Here is a 20,311-nt window from a genome sequence, read left to right on the forward strand (position 1 = left end):
ACCAAGTGGGTCTGAGGACTCATGGTTACTGGACTTGGTGGTGGCAAGGAACGAGGCTCCAGATTTAATCAGCCATGTTCTGCTTTTCACTGGATCTACTGAGACTGGAAATTGCCAGTGTGTATGGGCTGGCTCTGACATCACAGGCTCAAACCATGCACCTTAGCCAAAAAGGTACCTATGCCTCAACTTCCCTCTAAGCATATGCTGGAGGCACAGGCTGCCCAAGCCAGTTCTGACTGGCACCTGAGCTAACTGGCCAGCAAGTTACGGGGAACAAGAGGATTCAGCCTCCAGCACTGGTTTCATTAGCCCTGCAAGTGCTGGTGCAACCCAGAAATACAATCATGGACCTCTACAGTCAGGACTCCCCTGCCTCTGCTTTCTCATAGGGGTAGCTCAGTCCTCTCAGCTGTGAAATAAAACCCAACAGGACATCTGAGCTGCTAAAGAGTTCTGTAGTGGCTTTTGCCTCTTTACACATTAACTCTGCAGATGGAGGATGCTTAAAAGATATCCAATGACAGAAGCTGGGGAAGCTCCACCATGCTCTAAATAAGTGAAACCAAGTAAGTTACCAAATAGCTGCTTTTATTCCAGCATCTACAGGCTGTGACAGGACTACCAGATTCAGATGCAGCGTGACACACCCTTTATTTAGTCACAGTGGTAGATGAACAGTTTATTCTTCAGATTCTCCAGGCTTACGGATGTCATCAATCTTCAGAATCATTCTAACCATCTGTGTGGCAAGAGAGATCTGCTGCTTTTTGCCAATCAAGGTTTCTATGACATGCTGATACTGCATATCTGAAAAACAAACACAGCAACCAGTGATCCAAAAGATACAAATGTACTATCAACAGGCAGCTTCAACTTATATAGTCACAATAAAGCTTGGGAAATGTAGTGGCTGTCATATGCATATCTGTGCTCCCAGTTACTGGGGAGGCTGAGGTGGAGCTGAGGGGTTCAAGGTCAGTCTGGGCAACATAATGAAGTTCCATTTCAAGACAAAAATAGTTCAAGACTTTGCTATTAGTCAGTCATGGGTGGAGAATGCCTCATGGGCCCCTACCTCTCTGTGTTAAACTACTTGTCCCTGGTGGACTCTGGGTGATCTTGGTCTTTACCTGTACACACGGTTGAGCCCACCAGGCTTCCTCAGACAGTTTTACAAACCTGTGGTCATACAATCTTGGTTAAACCAAGTAGTATACCAAACAGAACAAAAGACAGGAACGTGGGAGACAGACTGACAGGGCAGAAACAGGGTATGGGAGCAAGAGTATTCAGAAGATACCTAAAGTGTCAAACAACAAAGTAAAAAAAATAACATATATAAAAGAGGGGCTGGAAATGGCTCAGTGATTAAAGTACCCAGTGCTCTTATAGAGGACCTGCATTCCTAGCACCTACATGGAAGCTTACACCCATCCAGTTAAATCCAGGTCCAGGGAATCCAGTGCCCTCTTCAGGCCTCCAAGGGTAAAAGACAAACACATTACACTTCAATGCATGCAGGCAAACCATTCGTGCACAAAAATAAATCTTAACAAATAAAATCCTAAACAAAAAAACCCCAAAGCTGAAGCAGTGAACTGGATATAATTTGCCCTATGTCATTTTCAGATGCATTTCCTAAGCACTGAAAACATGCATAAGTGGGAACATGGTAGTAGAATTGCCAGGGCTCTTGACTACAAGGAAGCTAACCAGACACATGACATCTCAAAGCACCCAGAGAGACAGCAGTGAAATGCATTTCTCTTCAACGGTGATCAGCAAACACTTCCTGTCAGAACAGCAACACAAATCACTAAGAGTTGCTGTTTTGTTTTGGATGCTATTATAGACTAAACACTGGATGCTGGAGTCACTATTGTCAGAATGCTTTTATAAACTGTCAAGTCCTGTGGTTGAATTCACTGTAGGAATGTGGGTATGGTTGGCCTATCAGTAGAGAAACAGCAAAGTTTCAACAAGCTAAATGTCTGACCCTTTTTCAATCTGAACTGACAAGTTGCTACAGAGTTAAAAGTTTCCCAAATACTCCACAGCCATGGAACAGCCAGGTGGCAAGCTGTGAAGGGAAATTACTTTGTATGGAATCAGACATCTGTACTGTGGTGAAAATGAGTTGTCCTGTAGCAATTAACTCAGACACTAAAACCCAGGATGCAACCGTACCAAGTGCATTCAAGAGCTCACACAGGACAGTCTTGTAGCATGTAGTACTACTATGCACAGCAAGAGTACATCACCTTCCAAGCCACTGGAAGCCTGTTCCATTCAGAGCCCTAACAAGCAACTCACCGTTGGTGCCCTTGTGCAAACAGTCGATCCCAAGAGCAGGGTTGGACTCCTTCACTTGTTTGGCTCGAACTTCAGTCATGGTCTGGATGGGATTCATGCCACTGTTTTCTGCAAGGGCCATGGGGATGACCTCCAAGGCATCTGCAAAAGCTCTCATGGCATATTGTTCCAAAGTTGGGCACTGGAAGGGTACAGAGACAGTGAGTACACTCGGCAAGAACCAACCCAACAGCCAATCATAAGCATACACTGAAAAACTCACTTAGGGCAAGCTTAATACACCATGATTACTTTATCTACAGACTGAAGGTGGGGAGGACATGAGCACACCTGAGATCTCAGACCCAGCAATTCTCAATGCTGCTCTGTCCGTTACCTTGTCTGCCTCTTGGCTGACTGCCAGGGCACAGGATATTTCGGCTGCCCCTCCTCCATACACAACACGGTTGTCTCGGATGAGGTTCCGGATGACACACAGGGCATCATGGAGGGATCGTTTTGCTTCTTCAATGATCTGGGAAAAGGTCTTATCTCAGTCCCTCACACTGGCACCCACTAAGCCATCTCCCCGGCTCAAGTACGGAAGTCTTACCATCTTGTTTCCTCCTCTGATGAAAATGGTCACAGCTCTAGAATTCTTACACTGCTCAATGACCAGCATTTTGTCTTTTGTAGTGCCAAATGAGATTTCCTGCACCACACCAGCAAAGCCCAGCTTCTCAGAGGTAAGCTCTGAGAACCTTGGGACAATACGTCCTCCTGTTGCAATGGCGATCAGCTATCAGGATGCAGAGAGGACAAACAGATGTGGTCAATGCCAGCGAATTCCAAAATGGGATCATAAATGAACTACATCTAACCTAGAACCATTTTGTTCACCAGATAGGCAAAGTTTCCTGCAAAGTGTCTGGTTAAGCCAATGGGCTGAGTGGTTAGCACCTTAGGAAGTGGCTGGTGCTACCCAGCTCTATCACTGTCAACTTTCAACCCAGTCTCCTACTGTCTGGGTGCCCCTGTGTGTGAATCCAGCTCACATGTCCCCACCAACACAGCAGGCTGCAGAAGAAAAAGGGAAGATTTGTCCAGACAAATGCTTAGGTGGGCTGTTGCTATTATGCTGCCACAGAGGGGCTTGGGACCAGGCTTTCCTGCCTCTGAAAGCCAACAGGGAAGCCCAGAGAGCTGACTATGCAGCACCAGAAATACAATGCACTGTCATGCAAGCCAAGATGATTCTAGAATGTTCTTCTACAGTTCCTCTTCCTTTGAGCTATTGCTGTTTGGTGTGTTGTGGTTGCTTTAGTCAAGTGCTGTCAAAGTGACACTGAATACAAGCATTTATTGCAGGCTCAACCCACACCCAGGCAAGGGCTCTGAATGCAGGCCTCCTACCTCAATCTCAGGTCCTCCTACCCAGCGAACTGCAGGCAGGTCGTTCTGAAGAAGTAAATGATTGGCTTCATCATCAAAGCCCCACTGGCAAATAGCTAGGTTAGCACCAGTTTTTTTAATCTGGGGAAAGAAATACCACAAAACTCTCTCAGTAACAAGTAGATGCTTGTTCCTTCCTGACTAATCTGAAGAAAAGGGGAGATGCACAGCTGTTTATGAAGCCTGTGCACTGAAAGGGCAGAAGGCACATGGAGAAAGAACAGTATGTACCACTGTACACTCCATCCGATACTGAAACTGTGACAATGGGAACCACCCTGCTTTTCAAACAATGCTTCAATTCCTGTCAATTCACACCTCTAGTTTGTTCCACAGGAGCCCAGGAGAGCTGTCATGAAAGGCACAGCTGAGATGCCAAACAATTCACAGCAGTCCAGGACAAAAATCACTGAACATGGCTAATCTTTTTTTTTTTTCTTACTATGCATTTTTTTATAACTGAAACTGAACCTAGGCAACACTGCATGTCATTTATGGCCATGTGACAAACCCCCAGATGTTAATTCAGTTAGTGCCTGGAATTTAGTAACCTGTGGTATTGGTTCAGGGAGCAGCACAGGACTCACCTGTTCAATCATCTCTTCAAATTTCTCCTTTTCGTATTTTTGCAGGGCTTTGTAGTCCTCCACAGAGGTTACGTCCAACTTGTGCTTTGTCTTTGGTTTAGGTGGCTCAAATGGACATGTGAGGATTGCAATCTTAGCATTTTCCACTTTCTACATACAGGGAAAGGAAGAACACTCTAAGCGAAGGGTTTGAGTTAATAGCAGTATAAAAGTGCAAGAGTACTCACTCACTTTCGGCATCTGTGGGTGACTGAAGTCCTTATCCACAATCACACCCTTTATAAGTTTGGTGTCTTCCAGCCTCCCACCCACTTTGCCTTCCACTTTGATGAGCTCAAAGTCAACATCTCTCCGCTCCATATCTGCCACTGTGAGGACGGCATTCACAGCAATTTCAGCCATTTGTCGGTGACAGCTGTTAACCCTGATGAAAACACACAAGTTTTATATTAATTACACAACCACAGCAACCAAACTACCACCACCATGCAACTCAACAGCACTTCTAGGAAGACCAGTGAAACTTTCCAAGTTCAAAACCAGAACAGGGACAGTAATGGCCTAGGCATAACAGAATAAATCTGAGCTGTGAAAGTTTTGAAACCCAAGTGTTTGCTGATTTCCCCTAAACAACACAGGAGTCCCCTCATGGTGGACAGGTCCACCTTAAAGCAGGATCTTCAGTTACCTGTTCTAATCACATTTTAGCTGCATGGTCTGTTATGAATGTGTTTACTACAACTGTTCAGCTTCCTTGTGTCTTCTCAGACACTGATTGAACAGTCCTCCGGTGCTTCACAGCTTAGACTCACTGTCTTTCCCTTTATGTCGAGACCATTCCTTTTCTGCTAGAACTACCAAACAGATAACAACTAAGCAATTTAACAAAAGATTAGAAGCTATGAGATGGCTCAATGGGTAAAAGCAATTGCTCCCAATCCTGGTGACCTGAATTTGGTTCCCAGACCCACATGATAGGAGAACAGACCTCCACAAGTTATACTTGCAAACACCAAATAAATGTAAGCAGAGTAATGAGGGGAAAATGAAACGTCAAAAAGGAAATGACAACTAGCCCAATTCCTAGCATATGTGGAATATTTCCATTGAAAAAACTTAAAAGAGTTGGGGGTTGGAGAGATGGCTCAGAGGTTAAGAGAACTGGCTGCTCTTCCAGAGGACCGGTGTTCAAGTCCCAGCCACCCACATGGCAGCTCACAACCATCTACAATGAGATCTGATTCCCTCTTCTGGTATGCAGGTGTACCTGCAGGTAGAGCACTCATTAAATAGAGTGGTATCAAGCAGGAGGGGGACAAATAGGAGAGAAGTAAGAGGAAGTACTTATGAAATGTTGTAATAAAAAATCCTACTATGTGCAACTAAAAGGAGTTTATGTTTAGCAATGCTTTTGCTGGGTTTTAATACCACATTATGGCAGCAGCCTAGAAGTTTCTGCCACCGAAGAGAGGAACATGTATTGGCTGAGGTCGCTAGTCTTCAGGGGCAAGAGCAGACATTAGGAAATGTTGGCAGCAATGTTAACACAGAAGGTCAATGTTAAGACCATCCCGCTAACTACATTAGAACTTTAGACTAGTACATTTGCTTACTATTCAGTAATACAAATGCTCCCTCAGAATGACTTCCTAGTGATGAGGTAATGGGAAGAAATGTTAGAATCTTAGAGTTGGGGCGATTTAATAACCTAAGTGGCAAATCCTGCCTCCAACTAAAACACAGGAAAAGAAGCAAAACCAATAGAAACTTCAGAAAAATCACACTGCTGCTTTTTAGCCTCCAAAGGGGAGGCTTGCAAACTACAGTGCTCTACCCATAGGACACGTACACTTTGGAGCCCAGCGTGGTTTTTGCAGTTTGAATCAGGGGTTCAGGGTCATGCTTGTCAACAAGCACACTATCGCTGATGCTGTCCAGGTGCTCTATAGCGATCCGGGCAGCCTGTTCGTAGCCGTCAGCAATTCTGATTGGGTGGATGCCTCGGTCCAGCAGCTGCTCAGCTTCTTCCAACAAGGCACCAGCCAGGACTGCAAGCAACACAGCAGACCATCAGTTTAAGATTCACATTTTAGTATAGCCTTATATGCTACCCTGAAAATAAGAACATTCTAAAATTGGGCTGGATGTAATCTTAGAAGCCAGGACTATTTCTGAAAGGGAAGAGGACCCTTTCTCTTAGTTTTGATCATAGTCATGGCCTAATAGGCTGTTGCCCCTTAAAGATGACTTAGAAAATAAAAAGTGAGATGGGTGGGGGGGAGGGGCAGCTGGCAGAGTGATGGACCAGTGGTTTAAGGTACTACAGCCCTGGAATCCACACAACAGGGAAACTGCCTCCCCAAAGCTATCTTCTGATCTTCGTACGACCTTCCCACAATAAATAATAGAAATAGAAAGATGTAGGCCAATGCTGCTTTTTGCTACTTTGTAGGTTCTTCTTTTCCTATCCTTAGACCACAGATACTGAGAAACCATATCCCCCTTCCATCCTCCCTCCCCCTGCAAAAATTGGGGCTCGAGCATTTTGAAAAGTTCCCAGAATTCCAAAGTCATACAATCACAGAAACTATCAGCCACTGGCAAAAGTACTCCTCTGCTACTGTATGAGACAAATCAGTCAGCTGCTGTAAATAATCCAAAGCAGCCCCACATCCCCACAACCCCATACTAGGGATATGCCAACTCCAAGAGCATTGCATGAATGGTTTTAATTTAGCTGCAGCAAAGGTAACCCTTCATATATTAATGTATCTTCATTTTCCTTTCCTTTGTAAAGCAATTAAAAATTACACTTTTAAAATATATGCCCAAGCACGCATAGGTGTGGAGGAGAAGGATGAATCACCAGGATCAAACTCAGGTTCTTAGGCTTTGCAGGCTTACTGACTGTCTGAACCACTTGCCAGCCCTCAAACTCTGGATAGTTCAATCATTTCAGGGGGAAAAATATTAAGAATGGTAAAAGAAACATGATACTCCATGTTTCCTCTTTAGATACATACATATTTTCTAGTTAACTCTTTGAATTGGAGGGGAACCAGGGCATGTCCCCCCTTTCCATATTTTGGTATGAGAACCAGCACATTCTTTGTATGTCCAAATTGTAGTGTCAGAAATACAATGCAATCCATAATCCAAAATATGCCCCCCCAACATGTTAGCTTTGCAGCTTAAAACACAAATCGGTCAAAAACACGCATTACAACTGCCTGCCACCTGTTCTTTCCCAACACTCACTTTTCAAAGGCTTGCCCACTTGTGCTATGTGTCCCCAACTTCAGTCTGTCCCATTGTCTTCATGACTTGGTGCAGAAACATTAGCTCTTGTGACACTTTTAAACAACCTGTTAAGTTAGAAAGGCTGTTTCTTTTCTTACCAACAACTCCTGTGGTTCCATCTCCAATTTCATCATCCTGGGATTTGGACAGTTCAACCATCAGCTTAGCAATTTGATGATCAACATCCATCATACTTAGAATAGTAGCACCATCATTTGTTACAGTCACATCACCATCCTTATCAACCATCATCTTATCCAACCCTAAAAGACAAGAATTCAGAAGGCAGTTGGGCAAAATAAAGTGTACCCAGCACTGAAAAATACTACAGGGTTAGAGCACCTTACCAGCTCACACCATGAAATCCATTAGCAACAAATAATTCAATACATGTGAAATATTCACCAAACTCCACACTAAGTGTCTTAGTGTCTCCACATTAAGAGAAATATGATCAACCACCACCAACAGATCATCATTACATATAGTAGTAACTCAAGACACACACAGGTGCTAATGAAATGATGTGAGGAAAAGCCTCTAGCTAAAGCTGTGATGTTGGAGGTTGGTCTAATGCTAATTACTGACCCTCAACATCTGGCTACTGCCTTGTACTGGATACACCCAGCCTTGTTTGTGTAAACCTGCCTAAAATAGTAATACCTCTTTGGTTTATTAAATGACCAATACCCAGGCAGGGCAAAATGAGGTAGGCGTGACTAAGGTTCCTGGGCTTTTGAGGACAGAAGAATCACAAGAGTCAGGAGAGATGGAAACAGGGAGAGGAAGGAGGAGGATGCCAGGATGGTTAGACTGGAGGAAAAAAAACCATGTGGCCAGAAGGAAGGACTCCAATAATGGTGTGACCTTTCATGCCCAGATGAAGAATAACAGCAAGTACCATGGGATTATGAATGGAAGGTAGACCAGATGAACAGGATTAAGGCAGATGGCATTGGATGAGGGCTGGGAGATGGGATGGTGAAGATACTGAGACAGTGTAAGTGAAATATCTGCCAGGCCCAAGGTATATAAGGCAATTATAAATTCAACAGGTGTCTATGTCTTATTTGCGATAGTGGGTTAAATAATAGTGCCGTGATAATCTTGGGGATAATAATGACATATAGCCCCACACTTTTCTAACTTACACTAACACTGTGAGCACACTGTAACTAGGAGGACCCTGGACACAGCCTCTTGGCTGCACTGAGTGGAGGACCACCTATCAAATTTCTAAAGAAGTTATTGACTGTACTAAGATTTCAAACTTTATTAAAAATACCAATGGTTCTCTCACCGTTTGGTCCCAGTGATGTTCTCATTGTGTTTGCTACAGCTTTTGCAGCCATGATGTGAGACTAAATGAAAAAGAAAAAGCAAATATCCAGTTACATGGCTTTCAACAATTAGAAGGCAAATAGGCTGTCACCATTATTAAACTCTGAGAACACAAAAGTCCAACTATAAACACATAACACCTTCGGTTTTCACCAACACTTACTGTGGAGAAATACTGCATTAACCCACACAAAGAAGAGTCACCTTTGCTAAGATTTTTAGCAAACACTATTTTCAAAAGGAAAATGATGGCTAAGAATTTAGTAACAGCAACCCTACTGGGCATGGAACCAGCTCTGTTTTAAACTGCTCCAAAATTAATCTTGCACCTGTCTGAGATCCTAGTAACAATGACAGACCAAACTTAGCTGGAGAGATACTGGAGTAAGAGTTAGAAATGCAGTTCACTGACAGTGACTGCCTAGAATGCACATGAGATGACTCAGTGTTAAGAGCATTTGCTGCTTTTGCAGAAGACCCAGGTGCAGTTTCCATGCAACTCCTGATGGCTTGTACTTCAGTTCCAGGGGATCTTATATAGATCTTATATGCTCTCTTCTGGCCTCCACTGGCACCAGAATGCACATACATACAAGAAGCTACTTATACATACACATAAAATAAATAAATCTTAAAAGAACACCCTCCCCACATCTCATTATTATGCAAACCAACCTTTTGCCTTTAATAGCAAAGTTCCATGTATAACAAATATTGCTTAAAAGTAAGGTACTTTATGATCTATTCTCAGTAAAGATTTGATGAAGATATCCTCATAGTGATCTGCCTGCCTCTGCCTCCCTGAGTGCTGGAATTAAAAGTGTGTACTACCATGCCCAGCATATATGCCTCTTTTTATTTACATCTGTCCACGATACTTTGTCATCTTGGCTCCTGCAGTCTGCCAGAAGTTCTATAAGATCAAGGGTCAATTACAAACTCCTACACAGAGGAACCTCAATATTCAAGGGGGCTGACCCAGAGCAGCCAACACTTTACGCTATCCTAGTGAGCCTGAGATCCTGATTCCTACTCTAAGAATGCAACCCACTGCCTCACTGTAACATCTGCTCTGGTTCATTAACTTTCACTGACATTCAGAGGTGCAGATTACAACTATCTTCCCAATGACCAGACATCCCACACAGAATTCACATTTATGTTATTAAAGTATCCAAGGCACAAGCCTGAAAGTGCCGTTCCCTGTTCCTAGACACATCTGGCTCTCATCTCCCTGAATGCCATGTTCTTTTATTCTTGTCATCACAATCTTAACTCAGGTCAAAACCACCCTACAGAATTCCAATACCATGCCCGCTCTACTTTCTTTTGGTAATTAGCTTATTTTCTAATGAGTCCTTTAGCAATTCCAAAGGTTTAAAATGGCTCTTGGTGCCTCAGTCCTAAAGATCAACACCTTCTTCTGCAGAGCACTCCTGGTTCTCCCTGGATGAACATGAACTCTGATGCTTTCTCCAGCTTATCTTCTCATCCCCAAGGTGCAGATGGATACAAACATCTCTAACCAAAGAAATCCTGCATGCTTTCAGAGTTGTGCAAGTACACATGTTCAGTAACTTCTCATCACCCCCAAAGGCAAGCGACAAAACATTTGGTCTTTGCAAACTCTGGTGACCCTTAAAATGCTCTTAAAGTATGTACTCATGATGGTGTTTCCACAGGGAAGTGTTTCTCTGGGTGCCCTGGGCACCTGGACCTATTTTTGGTTGGCTAAACTAGCATGTATTGAGAAGCCAAAGAAACAGCTCAACACTATACACAGAACAGGCCTCCACCACAAACAATCTGTCCCCAAATGCCAAGGCTGAGTTCACTGCTCTGGACCACTCTGACTCTGTTAGAGGTGGCCTGAAGTCATGGCCCTTCTCTACTGTAGCTGGGAAATCTCTGGCAATTTCTCTAGGACCCTGTCTCTAAGTACCTAATTCTGTAAACAGTACCTGTCCCGAGTGAGGACCACAAGCAACAGGCCATGTAGTCAGCACAAAGGGATGACACAACAAAACCGTTAATATTAATTACATTGGCAAATTTCCTTTCTGCTGGAATACTACTTTATCTGTAAGTTCCCTGAGGTGAGAAAAAGAAGTGGAACTTAATAAATGCATAAAAACTGAAAAAATTCTCCCTAGAAAGGAAACAGAACCCAGCATCTACCATCCGTCAATCGCTATGTCCACTTCTTCAGTCAGTCAAACACACCTGTCAAGTCCTTGGCATTAACAAAAAATCCACAGTAAGAAACCAGGTCCAGAAGGCTTGTATAAATGGAGTCAGAGAAGACTTCCCTATCATCGGGGTCAACAAGGAAACCTCAAACCTGGAGGCATTACTGGCACACACAAAACCTAAGATGGGGCTCCCTCCTTCCTCTGCATTTTTTGTAGCAACACCTGTGAATGGCATTCCTTTCTTACCAGGATTCTAGTATTTGGGTCTTGGCCTTTTTCATTCCTTTCCTTCTGCAGGAATTCCTTCCTACTTAACAATTCAGCTCTGCCTCCTATCAGGATAACTTCGCTTCCATATGATGAGGTTCAAGAGCTCCTACTTTGGTGAAATAATCATAATTTGCAGCCAACTGTGCTTCACTGAAATTGTCTCCTGCCACTACAAAAATGACCATCCGTTTTCTGGACCGAGAACTTAAGGTCTCCTCGGAATACAACGCTCTGGACTTTTCAAATCTTTGTTTGTGGTGTGTGTATCGCATAGTTCCTTCTATAAAAAGTTGGAAGAGTTCCCTCCACTGTTATTTGTCAACCTTCCGACTAGTAGCCATTCGGGTAGCACACGGCCTGTTCTGTGCACGTTTTTCACGCTTCTCACTAATTTTCTTCCTTTATGTGTGGTAGCGTGTCTAAGGGTCAGGCCATTTACAACTGCACTGGCGAACGACTATACCTTTCTTTTGGAAGGCCCACATGGGACCTGAGAGATGCGACCCCACCCAGCTCCGAAGCGCCAGACGGACCTCTTAACACCTTTAGGCTAAGGCCTCTACACCCTCTCTCGCACCCAGAGAGTGGCTGTGCACACTGAGGCCAGAGGGGCTCCCCGGAACCGGAGACTCTCGACCTTTTGGGCCAGCACATGGCCACACTGCTCCACGCCGGCGCAGGCGCGCTTCGGCCGCCTCCCTTCATCCCGCTGCCTCGCGTTCCGGGCCGTTACCTTGAGGGCCTCAAGCCCCATGAGACGGGACTTGCGATCTTGGTCTTTGATAATAAGGAAGGGGCGCCCATACTCATCGAAGGCGAGGGTCCCTACGGACGCCATGGTGGACGAACGAAAACCAGCGCTTCTCAATAGCCGGCTGGGACGACTCCAGAATAGAGACGATACCTTCTCACGAGAGGACGCAAAGTCTCGCGCATGCGCAGTGCAGACAGCGGGTTTTTTTTTTTTTTTTTTTTAACTTTCCAACCGTGACTTTTTTAACACCACAGAGTACCTTCTGGAATCCGCCGCTCGTGGGAACGTTTATCCTCAAGGAACCTAGGGGGTATTCTAAACTTAGAAGACAACGTCTATAACCCAAATGTTATCACGATATCTAATTCAGTCACTGATTAAAGGTTTTGATTTTTGGAAGTCTTTGAATACAGAGTCGCAGCGGGGAGCTAATTTCCTTAAGACATTTTTTTCTCTCCTTCCCCCCCCCCCAGCTCTGAGACGTTGGTAGATCCCACTTCCGGTCTCCCCGGAAGTTTCGCGCAATGGAGAGAGGAGGTGAGATTTGACCAGCAGGGCGCGGTGCACCTCACTTGGCTGCGCGCGTGTGCGTGTAGGGCTCGGGCTCGCGTGTGGCATGGGCGGCCAGGGGCGCCCTGCCGGCGGCGGGTGTGGCCGCGGTGGGTGCGGAGCTCTGCGCCGTCCTCCACGCCTTTGCCTGTGTTTTCTTGGCTGCCCGCCCTTCCGTGCGCAGGACTCAACCTTCAGCCCGTTCCTAGGGCTGCTGGAATCAGCCCTCTCGTAGACTAGATGCTGCTTTGAAGTTATTGAATCTGCGGTTTTATTTTCTTGTCTGCAAAAAATAGCAGTAATAACAATGCCTACTTCACAAGGTTGCTGGAAGTGTTCAGGGAGAGCAGCGCCTTGTGGGCAGCACGCAGTATTCTGAACTCCCCTCGCTGCACAGAGCCTGCCTTGCCCATGCTATACTTCTAGGTGGAGACAAAGTAGCGCGGCCTGCTCTACCCGTACCGCTAATTGCATTGTACATCTACCGGAAATCACGATACATTTTATAAGCGCAGATTTATTGGTAATGAGTTTCCACGCTCTCCACCCGTATCCCACAGAACAGAAACTGCCCCTGCTGTGTCATTATCGGTTTTTATTAAGTACTAGAATTAGAACGCATGTAACAGCACAGACTCGAAAGCCAGCCTGCTGTCTTACAGTTGATTTATTAATCTTTCCTGATGTGTAGCCCTCTGTTTCCAAGACTCAGTGATGCTCCTAGTGTCTTTTGGGTTTTAAAAATTTCAAGTGGTGGATTCTGCAATCCATCTTGTTAATTTGAGGAGAATGGAAAATATCTAATGGAGTCCTCTGCATCTTATTTCCTGGCAGAGCGCTGTCTGTGATGACTCCTGGTATCGATAGTGGATATGTAACCAAAGGACGCAGATTGACATTATGCCAGTACAAGAAAGGGTTTTTAAAAAGTTAACATAGAAAATAAAGTTTCATCATAGCATTTTCATGTATGTCATTGCCCCTTGCTGACCCCACTCTCTTTCCCACTCTTCTCACTTGGTGGTGATTGTTGTTCCTCAAATAGTTATGCATACATTATATATTGTAAAATCTAGGTTTCACATAGGAGAAGACATAGTATTGTGTCTCTTTTGTTGCCTTTTATTTCCTCCCTTTGAATCTCTTCCTATACACATATACACACACACGATTCTACATCTGAGAGAAAAATGTGATATTTGCCTTTTTGAGTCATTCTTGTTTTAAAAATTGAATAAAGCTCCGTTGTGTGTATAAACCACACTCTATTCATTCATCAGGCTGGTTTCGAGAAAGACTTCAAGGGTGACCCAGCACGTAAGGGCACTTGCTGCCAAGCCTGATCACCTGTGCTTGATCTTGGTCTCTCATGGTGAAGAAGAGAATGGACTCCCACTTGTGTCACAGACCTGCCCTTCTGTTAGGCTTCCACTCCATTCCCACTCTTCTTCCATGCCTGCTCCCAAGGTTTGATGCTTTTGCCCTTAGTTTAAATTTTTTGCTTATAGTTTCTATTTCCCCTAAGTTCCTCTAGATGCTTGTATATAGTATAACATTTCTCACATCCTTTGTTTGCCTCAGTTGGTTCCTCACTGCTCCCAAAGACCAGCTGGAAAACCCTGGAGACCAGCACCTCATTATTGTATACCTTCTGGTTTTGTGGAAGGGTATACGTGTATACAGATGAGCTATAATTTGGGCCATCTGACATATGTGTTTAACTGTCATTGTCCATATTGATTAAAAAGTGGGATCTGTCTATGATGGAATTATATTCAGCCACAAAAAAAGAATCAAGTACTGATAAGGAACAGCATGGACATTTTAAATGTCCTTTAGAAGGTGGTTAGAAGACCACATACTATTATTTATATGTATATGTATGAATACTCATGTATGTATTTGTATAGTCATGTGTGTACAGAAGTTCCATGTTTACCTGTGTAGGCCAAAGTTTGGCATAAGGTATTTTGGTTGTATTCCAGTTCATTTTTTTTTTTTTTTTTTTTTTTTGGAGACAAGGTCACTCACTGAACTTGCCTAGTGGCAAGTTTTGCTAGGCAGGCTCCCCAGCCAGTCACAGAGATCCACCTGAGTTTATGCCTGGCTTTTGTGTGGTTGCTGGGAAACTGAACTCAGGTCACCATGCTTGAAAAACAAACACTTTACTCACTGAGCCATCTCCCTGGCCTTTGCAAGCTACTTGATATAAGTTACCTTTGCAAGACACTTAAGTAAGTTTAAAGTTGATATAGAGAGTAAAAGTAATGGTTACTTAGGACAGCTAGCAGAGGGTGGGTGGGGAGATGACAGTTGAAGGACAAAGGGGTTCTTGGGCAATAAAATGACTGTTGAGGCTTGTTTATGTCTATACTAAACCCCCTTGAGATGTACACATTAAATGGACAAATTGTATTTGTATTCTGTCCAAGTAAAGCCTAAAAGTCTGGGTTTCCAGACTGAGTGCTGGTACATGCCTGAATCCCAGAACTTGGGAGGCTGAGGCAAGAGGATCAGTATAAATTCAAGGCCAGTGTGGGCTGCATACCAAGACTGTCTCAAAAAGAAAAAACAGCGGTGCCTCCTCCACTCCTCCCAATGGTGGTCTCAGGATGGCAGTTGACAGTTGTTATTCAGTCTTTTAGTTTATACCTTGTGCATGTTAATGTAAACGTGGTAATCAGAGAAGGGTAGTAGCGTTCTTGACTCTTTTTTTTTTTTTCTTAAGTTTTGAGTTGTGCAGGAAAAAAAAAATAGTAAAAATATTGTAGTTATTAAGCCACAGTAGCAGCTTCCCAGATGTTAAACAGCTAGCTTAGGCTCTGAGACTCCAGGATGAGTCTTAAATGTGTTCAGACCGGTGCTGTGTTCCATTGTGGTGCTCACAGGAGACTGCTGCATGAAGACAGCAGATGAGCCCTGTGTCTCTCAAGTAAGTCAGTGTGCAATGAGCTTAGCATATTCTACCCAGTGTCAGAATTGTAACTGAAATTACTGATGGTTTCTGCTATCAGATACCTAAAGGTACTATCAAACACCAAAAGGCAGCCTCAGCAGGCTTCCTTCCCCTCCTCAAGTTGGCTCTCTACTACAAAGACACTTTTTTAAAAGTCACTGTTAGGGCATTGAAAGTGCAAGAGAGTAAAGTTATGCCATTGAGCATTGTCCTGGATTATGGTCTGCTGCTGTGTGGCAGCTTCTGTTGTGTCCTATGTTCACAGTTTTAACTCGGCAGAATAGATTGTCACAGTTCATGGGTGTAGTGTGTAGAATGGTCCCCCAATATATCTGCATTCTGACTGATGTAACTTGTGCAAATGTGGCTGAAGATCTTGTATCAGAAATTATCTTGGACTAAGTAGGTGGATGCACTGTTGTCAAAAAAAAAAAAAAAAAAAAAAAGCAGGATGGAAGCAGAGGTTGGAGTGCTAAGGGGTTAAAATCAATGTAGGTAGCTTTTGAAAGCTGGAAATGTAAAGGAATTGCTCCTTAGTCTAAAGGCCTTGGAGGATGCAGCCCTACAAACCCACAGCAAACCTCTGAACTCTGGTCCACGGTGAGAAGTGTGTACCACCATAAGTCCGTGAGGCTGTGCACACTTCTTCCAGCACCTGCACTGCGGGCCTCCTGAAGGCCTTTCTGATAGCCCTGACCAGTCATGTCTCAATGGCAGCCACCTGCTGTCTCTTCTGACCGTTTCCTGCCTCCAATGGATTCGTGTGTTTTCATTCTTACCCACGGCAATGGTCTGTTTGCTGTGGGGTTCCACATTATTCCAATAATGTATAAGTAGCGGACACTGGGTGCCTGTGCTTCCTGCCTGCCTCTGCTTCCAGTGTGTGTCTTCTTCCTATGTGTCTCTTCCTGTGTGCCTCTGTTTCCTTTTTGCCTCTGCTTCCTGTGTGCCTTACCTGCACCCCACTCATTCACTCTCCCAGCAGCTCTGGGACCCACAGTGTATGGAGGTGGAGGTTCATCAGGAGGCCTGTGAGGTCACGTTGTTAGCACTGACAGAGCTGGCATCACACCCTCTGACTCTTAGCTGTGCTTTGAGTCATTAATCAGCTTCTCCTCCCTTCAGCTTTGTCTTACACTAGGGACACATTAGAAGGTGGGATAAAAAGGAGGATATTTAAGATACATTCGATTCATTGCAGTTGCAGGTTAGAGGGCCCAAGGTCGGTTCCCATCACCCATGTCAGGCAGCCACAGACACCTCCAGTTCCAGGGAATCGGACACCCTCTTCTGGCCTCTGTGGGCATCTGCATATGCACACATGCACACACGAGTATAACCATAATACAAGGGATGAGTCAGGGTGTCACAGGCGTTGATGAGAAGGTGTAGCCTCAGTTTTTACTGTGTGCTCAATGTGTTTCCACTTTTCTGTTAACAATGGCTTATACCTAGAAATGCCTGAGGAAGAAAGGCAGTCAGGCCGTGTTCTTCCTACAAGTCTGGAATCAGAGAATTTGAAGAAGAGCAATTGGGGGTTCTTGCTTACTGGGATCATTGGTGGTGCCCTGGTGACAGTGTATGCTGTAGCCACACCATTCATCACACCGGCCCTCCGCAAGGTTTGTTTGCCGTTTGTGCCTGCAACTTCCAAGCAGATTGAAAATGTCGTGAAGATGTTGCAGCACCGAAGAGGATCCCTGGTGGACATCGGCAGTGGCGATGGGCGGATTGTGAGTTATGTCAAATGTTTGAAGGTTTGGAACCAGAAATTGTTAACATTTTGTATGAGGCTTCTGCAAAGATTTGCCATATGTGACAGTCTGAAAAGTGTGTGTTTCATTTTGTGTTTGACTAAACTGTTGGACCACCAGCGTGTGTTTAGAGTTCATTTTTCTCTGATTGATTTTATTCCCCTTGGAGGAACAGTTCTCTGTAAACATGCCAGATAGAAAGGAGCAGTTAATTGCTAATTATCAAATAGTCTATTAGAAGTTTTGGTTCAGTAAAGGCGGCATGATTACAAGAAACATGTTGAGTCATGGAGTGTAATCATCTTTACTCTTGCAGCTTAGCTGCTTGCTTTATGCTTCTCTGTATTGATATGTGAGTAAGGAATGACTCCTAGGAGTTGATAGAGACTTAAAATAAGAAATGTCATTGCTGAAGCCCTGCTTGACTAAGAGGAATTGAGGGCGGGCACAGTTTCATGTAGCTGTGATCCCAGTACTTGGGAGGTGGAGGCAGGAGGATCATGATTTCAATGCCAGTCTCTTATATAGAGAGAATTTGGGCTACATGAGACCTTATCTGAGAGAGAGAGAGAGAGAGAGAGAGAGAGAGAGAGAGAGAGAATTAGAATTTTAGTGGCTTCAACATGTTGTGATCTCAGCCTGAACTCTTAGTAAAGGAAAGGTCTCTGACTGGCAGGTGACCCTCAGTGACGACGGTGGCCACATCTTGCTGGAGTGGAGATGGCAAGGGGAAAGGCTGTGTGCAGCAGCATGTGGTGTACAGACTGCAGAGCTGTGCACCTTCAGTAGTCCCGTGGCCACTGGGTTTGTGGTAGAGACTGATTCATGACAGAGACTGAAAATGCTCTCCACTTTAAAAACATCTCTTCCACTGTAGCAAAATATTACCAACTATAATGTTTACCATCTTAACCATTTTTAGTTCTGTGATATTAAGAGTCCCATTGCTAAGTTGTCATCACTGCCCATCATAGGAATGCTTTCGTCCGGTTTGGGATGGGGCTTGTGTGCACTTCTCCATTCCAAGCTAGAAGGTTGGCTGGCTTGACCCTGTGCAGCTCTTGTGCAGGCTGCCGCAGCTGCTGTGAGTTCATGAGTGCTGTGGGCTTGGACAGGTTGTTTTTATTCCATGTTCTCTGTTATTTTCACTTTCCCCTCTGCTCTGCCAGCCTCTGGTGGAGAGATGTGCAGACTTTCAGCCATCGTTTGTCACCACCTAGAGCTAGCTGAGCCGTAATCGGGGATACAGTTGTCCAACACAACCCTGAATGTTTGTCTCCTGCTCCGCGAGGCGAAATCTTTGACAAAATGCAGAAAGCTTTGGGTTGGCTGTTGTCTTGTTCATGAACTATAGAACTTCAGATATAACATTTTTTTTACATAGCATTCTCATCAAAGGGAGTAGTAGCCTTTTAAAAATTTATTTGTATTTTATGTACATTGGTGTTTGGCTGCATTATGTCTGTGGGGTTGTCAGATCTCCTATAAGAGGGTTAGTTACAGACAGTTGTGAGCTGCCGTGTGGGTGCTGGGAATTGAACCTGGGTCCTCTGGAAGAACAGTCAGTGCTCTTAACCCCTGAGCCATCTCCCAATAGTAGCCTTTTTTGAGCCTATATTAATTATGGGAAATAATGAGTTTCATTGTGAAATTTTGTCCATGGCTGCAGGCAGGCTGCTGGAACAATAGCTGAGAGCTCACATCTGGTCGATATCCAAAAGGTAGATAGAGCACTAACTGGGAATGGCAGGGGCTTTTGAAACCTCAAAGTCTGCCCCTAGTGATACACCTCCTTGAATGAGGCCAATCTTCCTAATCCTTCCCAAACTGTTTCACCAACTGGGGACCAAGTATTCAATTATATGAGCCTATGGGGCTTACTAAAACTACCATATTTCTCCTCTCCCTGATCCATTCCTCAATAACCCAGAAGAAGTACCTTTTAGTGGGATGTTTTAGGGTTATAAACCATAAATAGTGAACTCTCTGGCAAGAGGACTTCTTTCTTTTGCTAACCCCTGTCTCTGTCCAGGTGATCGCAGCTGCAAAGGAAGGATTCCCAGCTGTGGGCTATGAACTGAATCCATGGCTGGTTTGGTACTCCAGATACCGTGCCTGGAGGGAAGGTGTGCATGGCTCTGCCAAGTTTTATATTTCAGATTTGTGGAAGGTATGTAACGCCTCTGGAGGATGCTGCTGCAAAAGCTAGCAGACCTTTATTTATAATTAATGTGATTGACAAGAAAGAGTGTTGAAAGGAAAATAAAGTCCAAATGAATATTTTGGCATGTTAAAGTGTATATGCATTTTAAACTGATAGAGTTTACAATAGGCTGCACTTTAGTATAGAAGCTTCAAATTTTGATAAAAGTCATGTGAATGCTAAGAATTTATTGACCAAGTTAATGCATTTTCATTTTGTTTTTTTCTTGTGAATAATGAGATATTTCATCTCACTTGGAAATCATAGATTATTCTTGATAAATAGTTGGTTTTTCTGTATGTGTATTTGCATGTTAAGAGACAGACAAAGATGGATGATAGAGAGAAGAACCCATGAACCATGCTATGATGACTCTTTCTTGTCTTCATAAAAGTATGAGGGTTTTCTAAATATATTTGTACCTTTTTTCCATGATATTTTTATTGATTATTTGGGAATTTCACATCATGCACCTTGATCACAGGCACTTCCCAGTCCTACCAGGTCCACTCTCTACCCTTGTGAGCCTCCCCCTCAAAAAGAAAGAAGAGGAGGAAGAAGAAGAGGAGAAGGAAGAGAAAGAGGAGGAAGGGGAGGAGGAGAAGGAGGAGAAAGAGGAGGAAGGGGAGGAGGAGAAGGAGGAGAAAGAGGAGGAAGG

General features: G+C 44.1%; 2 protein-coding genes across 6 annotated transcripts in view; one reads left to right on the plus strand and one right to left on the minus strand.

Annotated features, from left to right (window-relative positions):
• Nucleotides 1-570: 570 nt before the first annotated feature.
• Cct5 (chaperonin containing TCP1 subunit 5) lies at nt 571-12,360 on the minus strand. Its single transcript, XM_055618990.1, has 11 exons — nt 12,171-12,360; nt 8,935-8,995; nt 7,733-7,897; nt 6,184-6,382; nt 4,566-4,758; nt 4,335-4,484; nt 3,709-3,828; nt 2,909-3,094; nt 2,693-2,830; nt 2,317-2,497; nt 571-810 (listed from the first exon to the last, which is right to left on the minus strand). Exons 1-11 carry the CDS (start codon nt 12,273-12,275, stop codon nt 683-685), a joined length of 1,626 nt encoding a protein of 541 aa, XP_055474965.1. The 5' UTR covers nt 12,276-12,360; the 3' UTR covers nt 571-682.
• Nucleotides 12,361-12,713: 353 nt separating this feature from the next.
• Atpsckmt (ATP synthase c subunit lysine N-methyltransferase) overlaps nt 12,714-20,311 on the plus strand; it is a 17,260-nt gene continuing 9,662 nt past the window's right edge. For 3 of the 5 annotated variants that reach the window (XM_055619028.1, XM_055619030.1, XM_055619026.1), the window contains exons 1-2: nt 17,076-17,429; nt 19,483-19,620. In XM_055619028.1, coding sequence (XP_055475003.1) covers nt 17,112-17,429; nt 19,483-19,620 — 456 coding nt within the window. In that variant the 5' untranslated portion in view covers nt 17,076-17,111. Of the gene's footprint in view, nt 12,729-17,075; nt 17,430-19,482; nt 19,621-20,311 lie in introns of those variants that run through there. The other 2 variants (XM_055619029.1, XM_055619027.1) reach the window with 1 other exon arrangement.

Source organism: Psammomys obesus, unplaced genomic scaffold, assembly GCF_907164565.1.
Source record: "Psammomys obesus unplaced genomic scaffold, mPsaObe1.curated_primary_1811, whole genome shotgun sequence".
NCBI classification, from domain to species: domain Eukaryota; kingdom Metazoa; phylum Chordata; class Mammalia; order Rodentia; family Muridae; genus Psammomys; species Psammomys obesus.

Excerpts from the sequence above, each read along its gene's own strand:
- Cct5 (XM_055618990.1), bottom strand. The coding sequence starts at position 12,275 with ATGGCGTCCGTAGGGACCCTCGCCTTCGATGAGTATGGGCGCCCCTTC. Across the intron at positions 8,996-12,170 it reads TGGGGCTTGAGGCCCTCAAG|TCTCACATCATGGCTGCAAA; the intron begins GTAACGGCCCGG and ends TTTTTCATTTAG. Across the intron at positions 2,498-2,692 it reads TCAGCCAAGAGGCAGACAAG|TGCCCAACTTTGGAACAATA; the intron begins GTAACGGACAGA and ends GTACCCTTCCAG.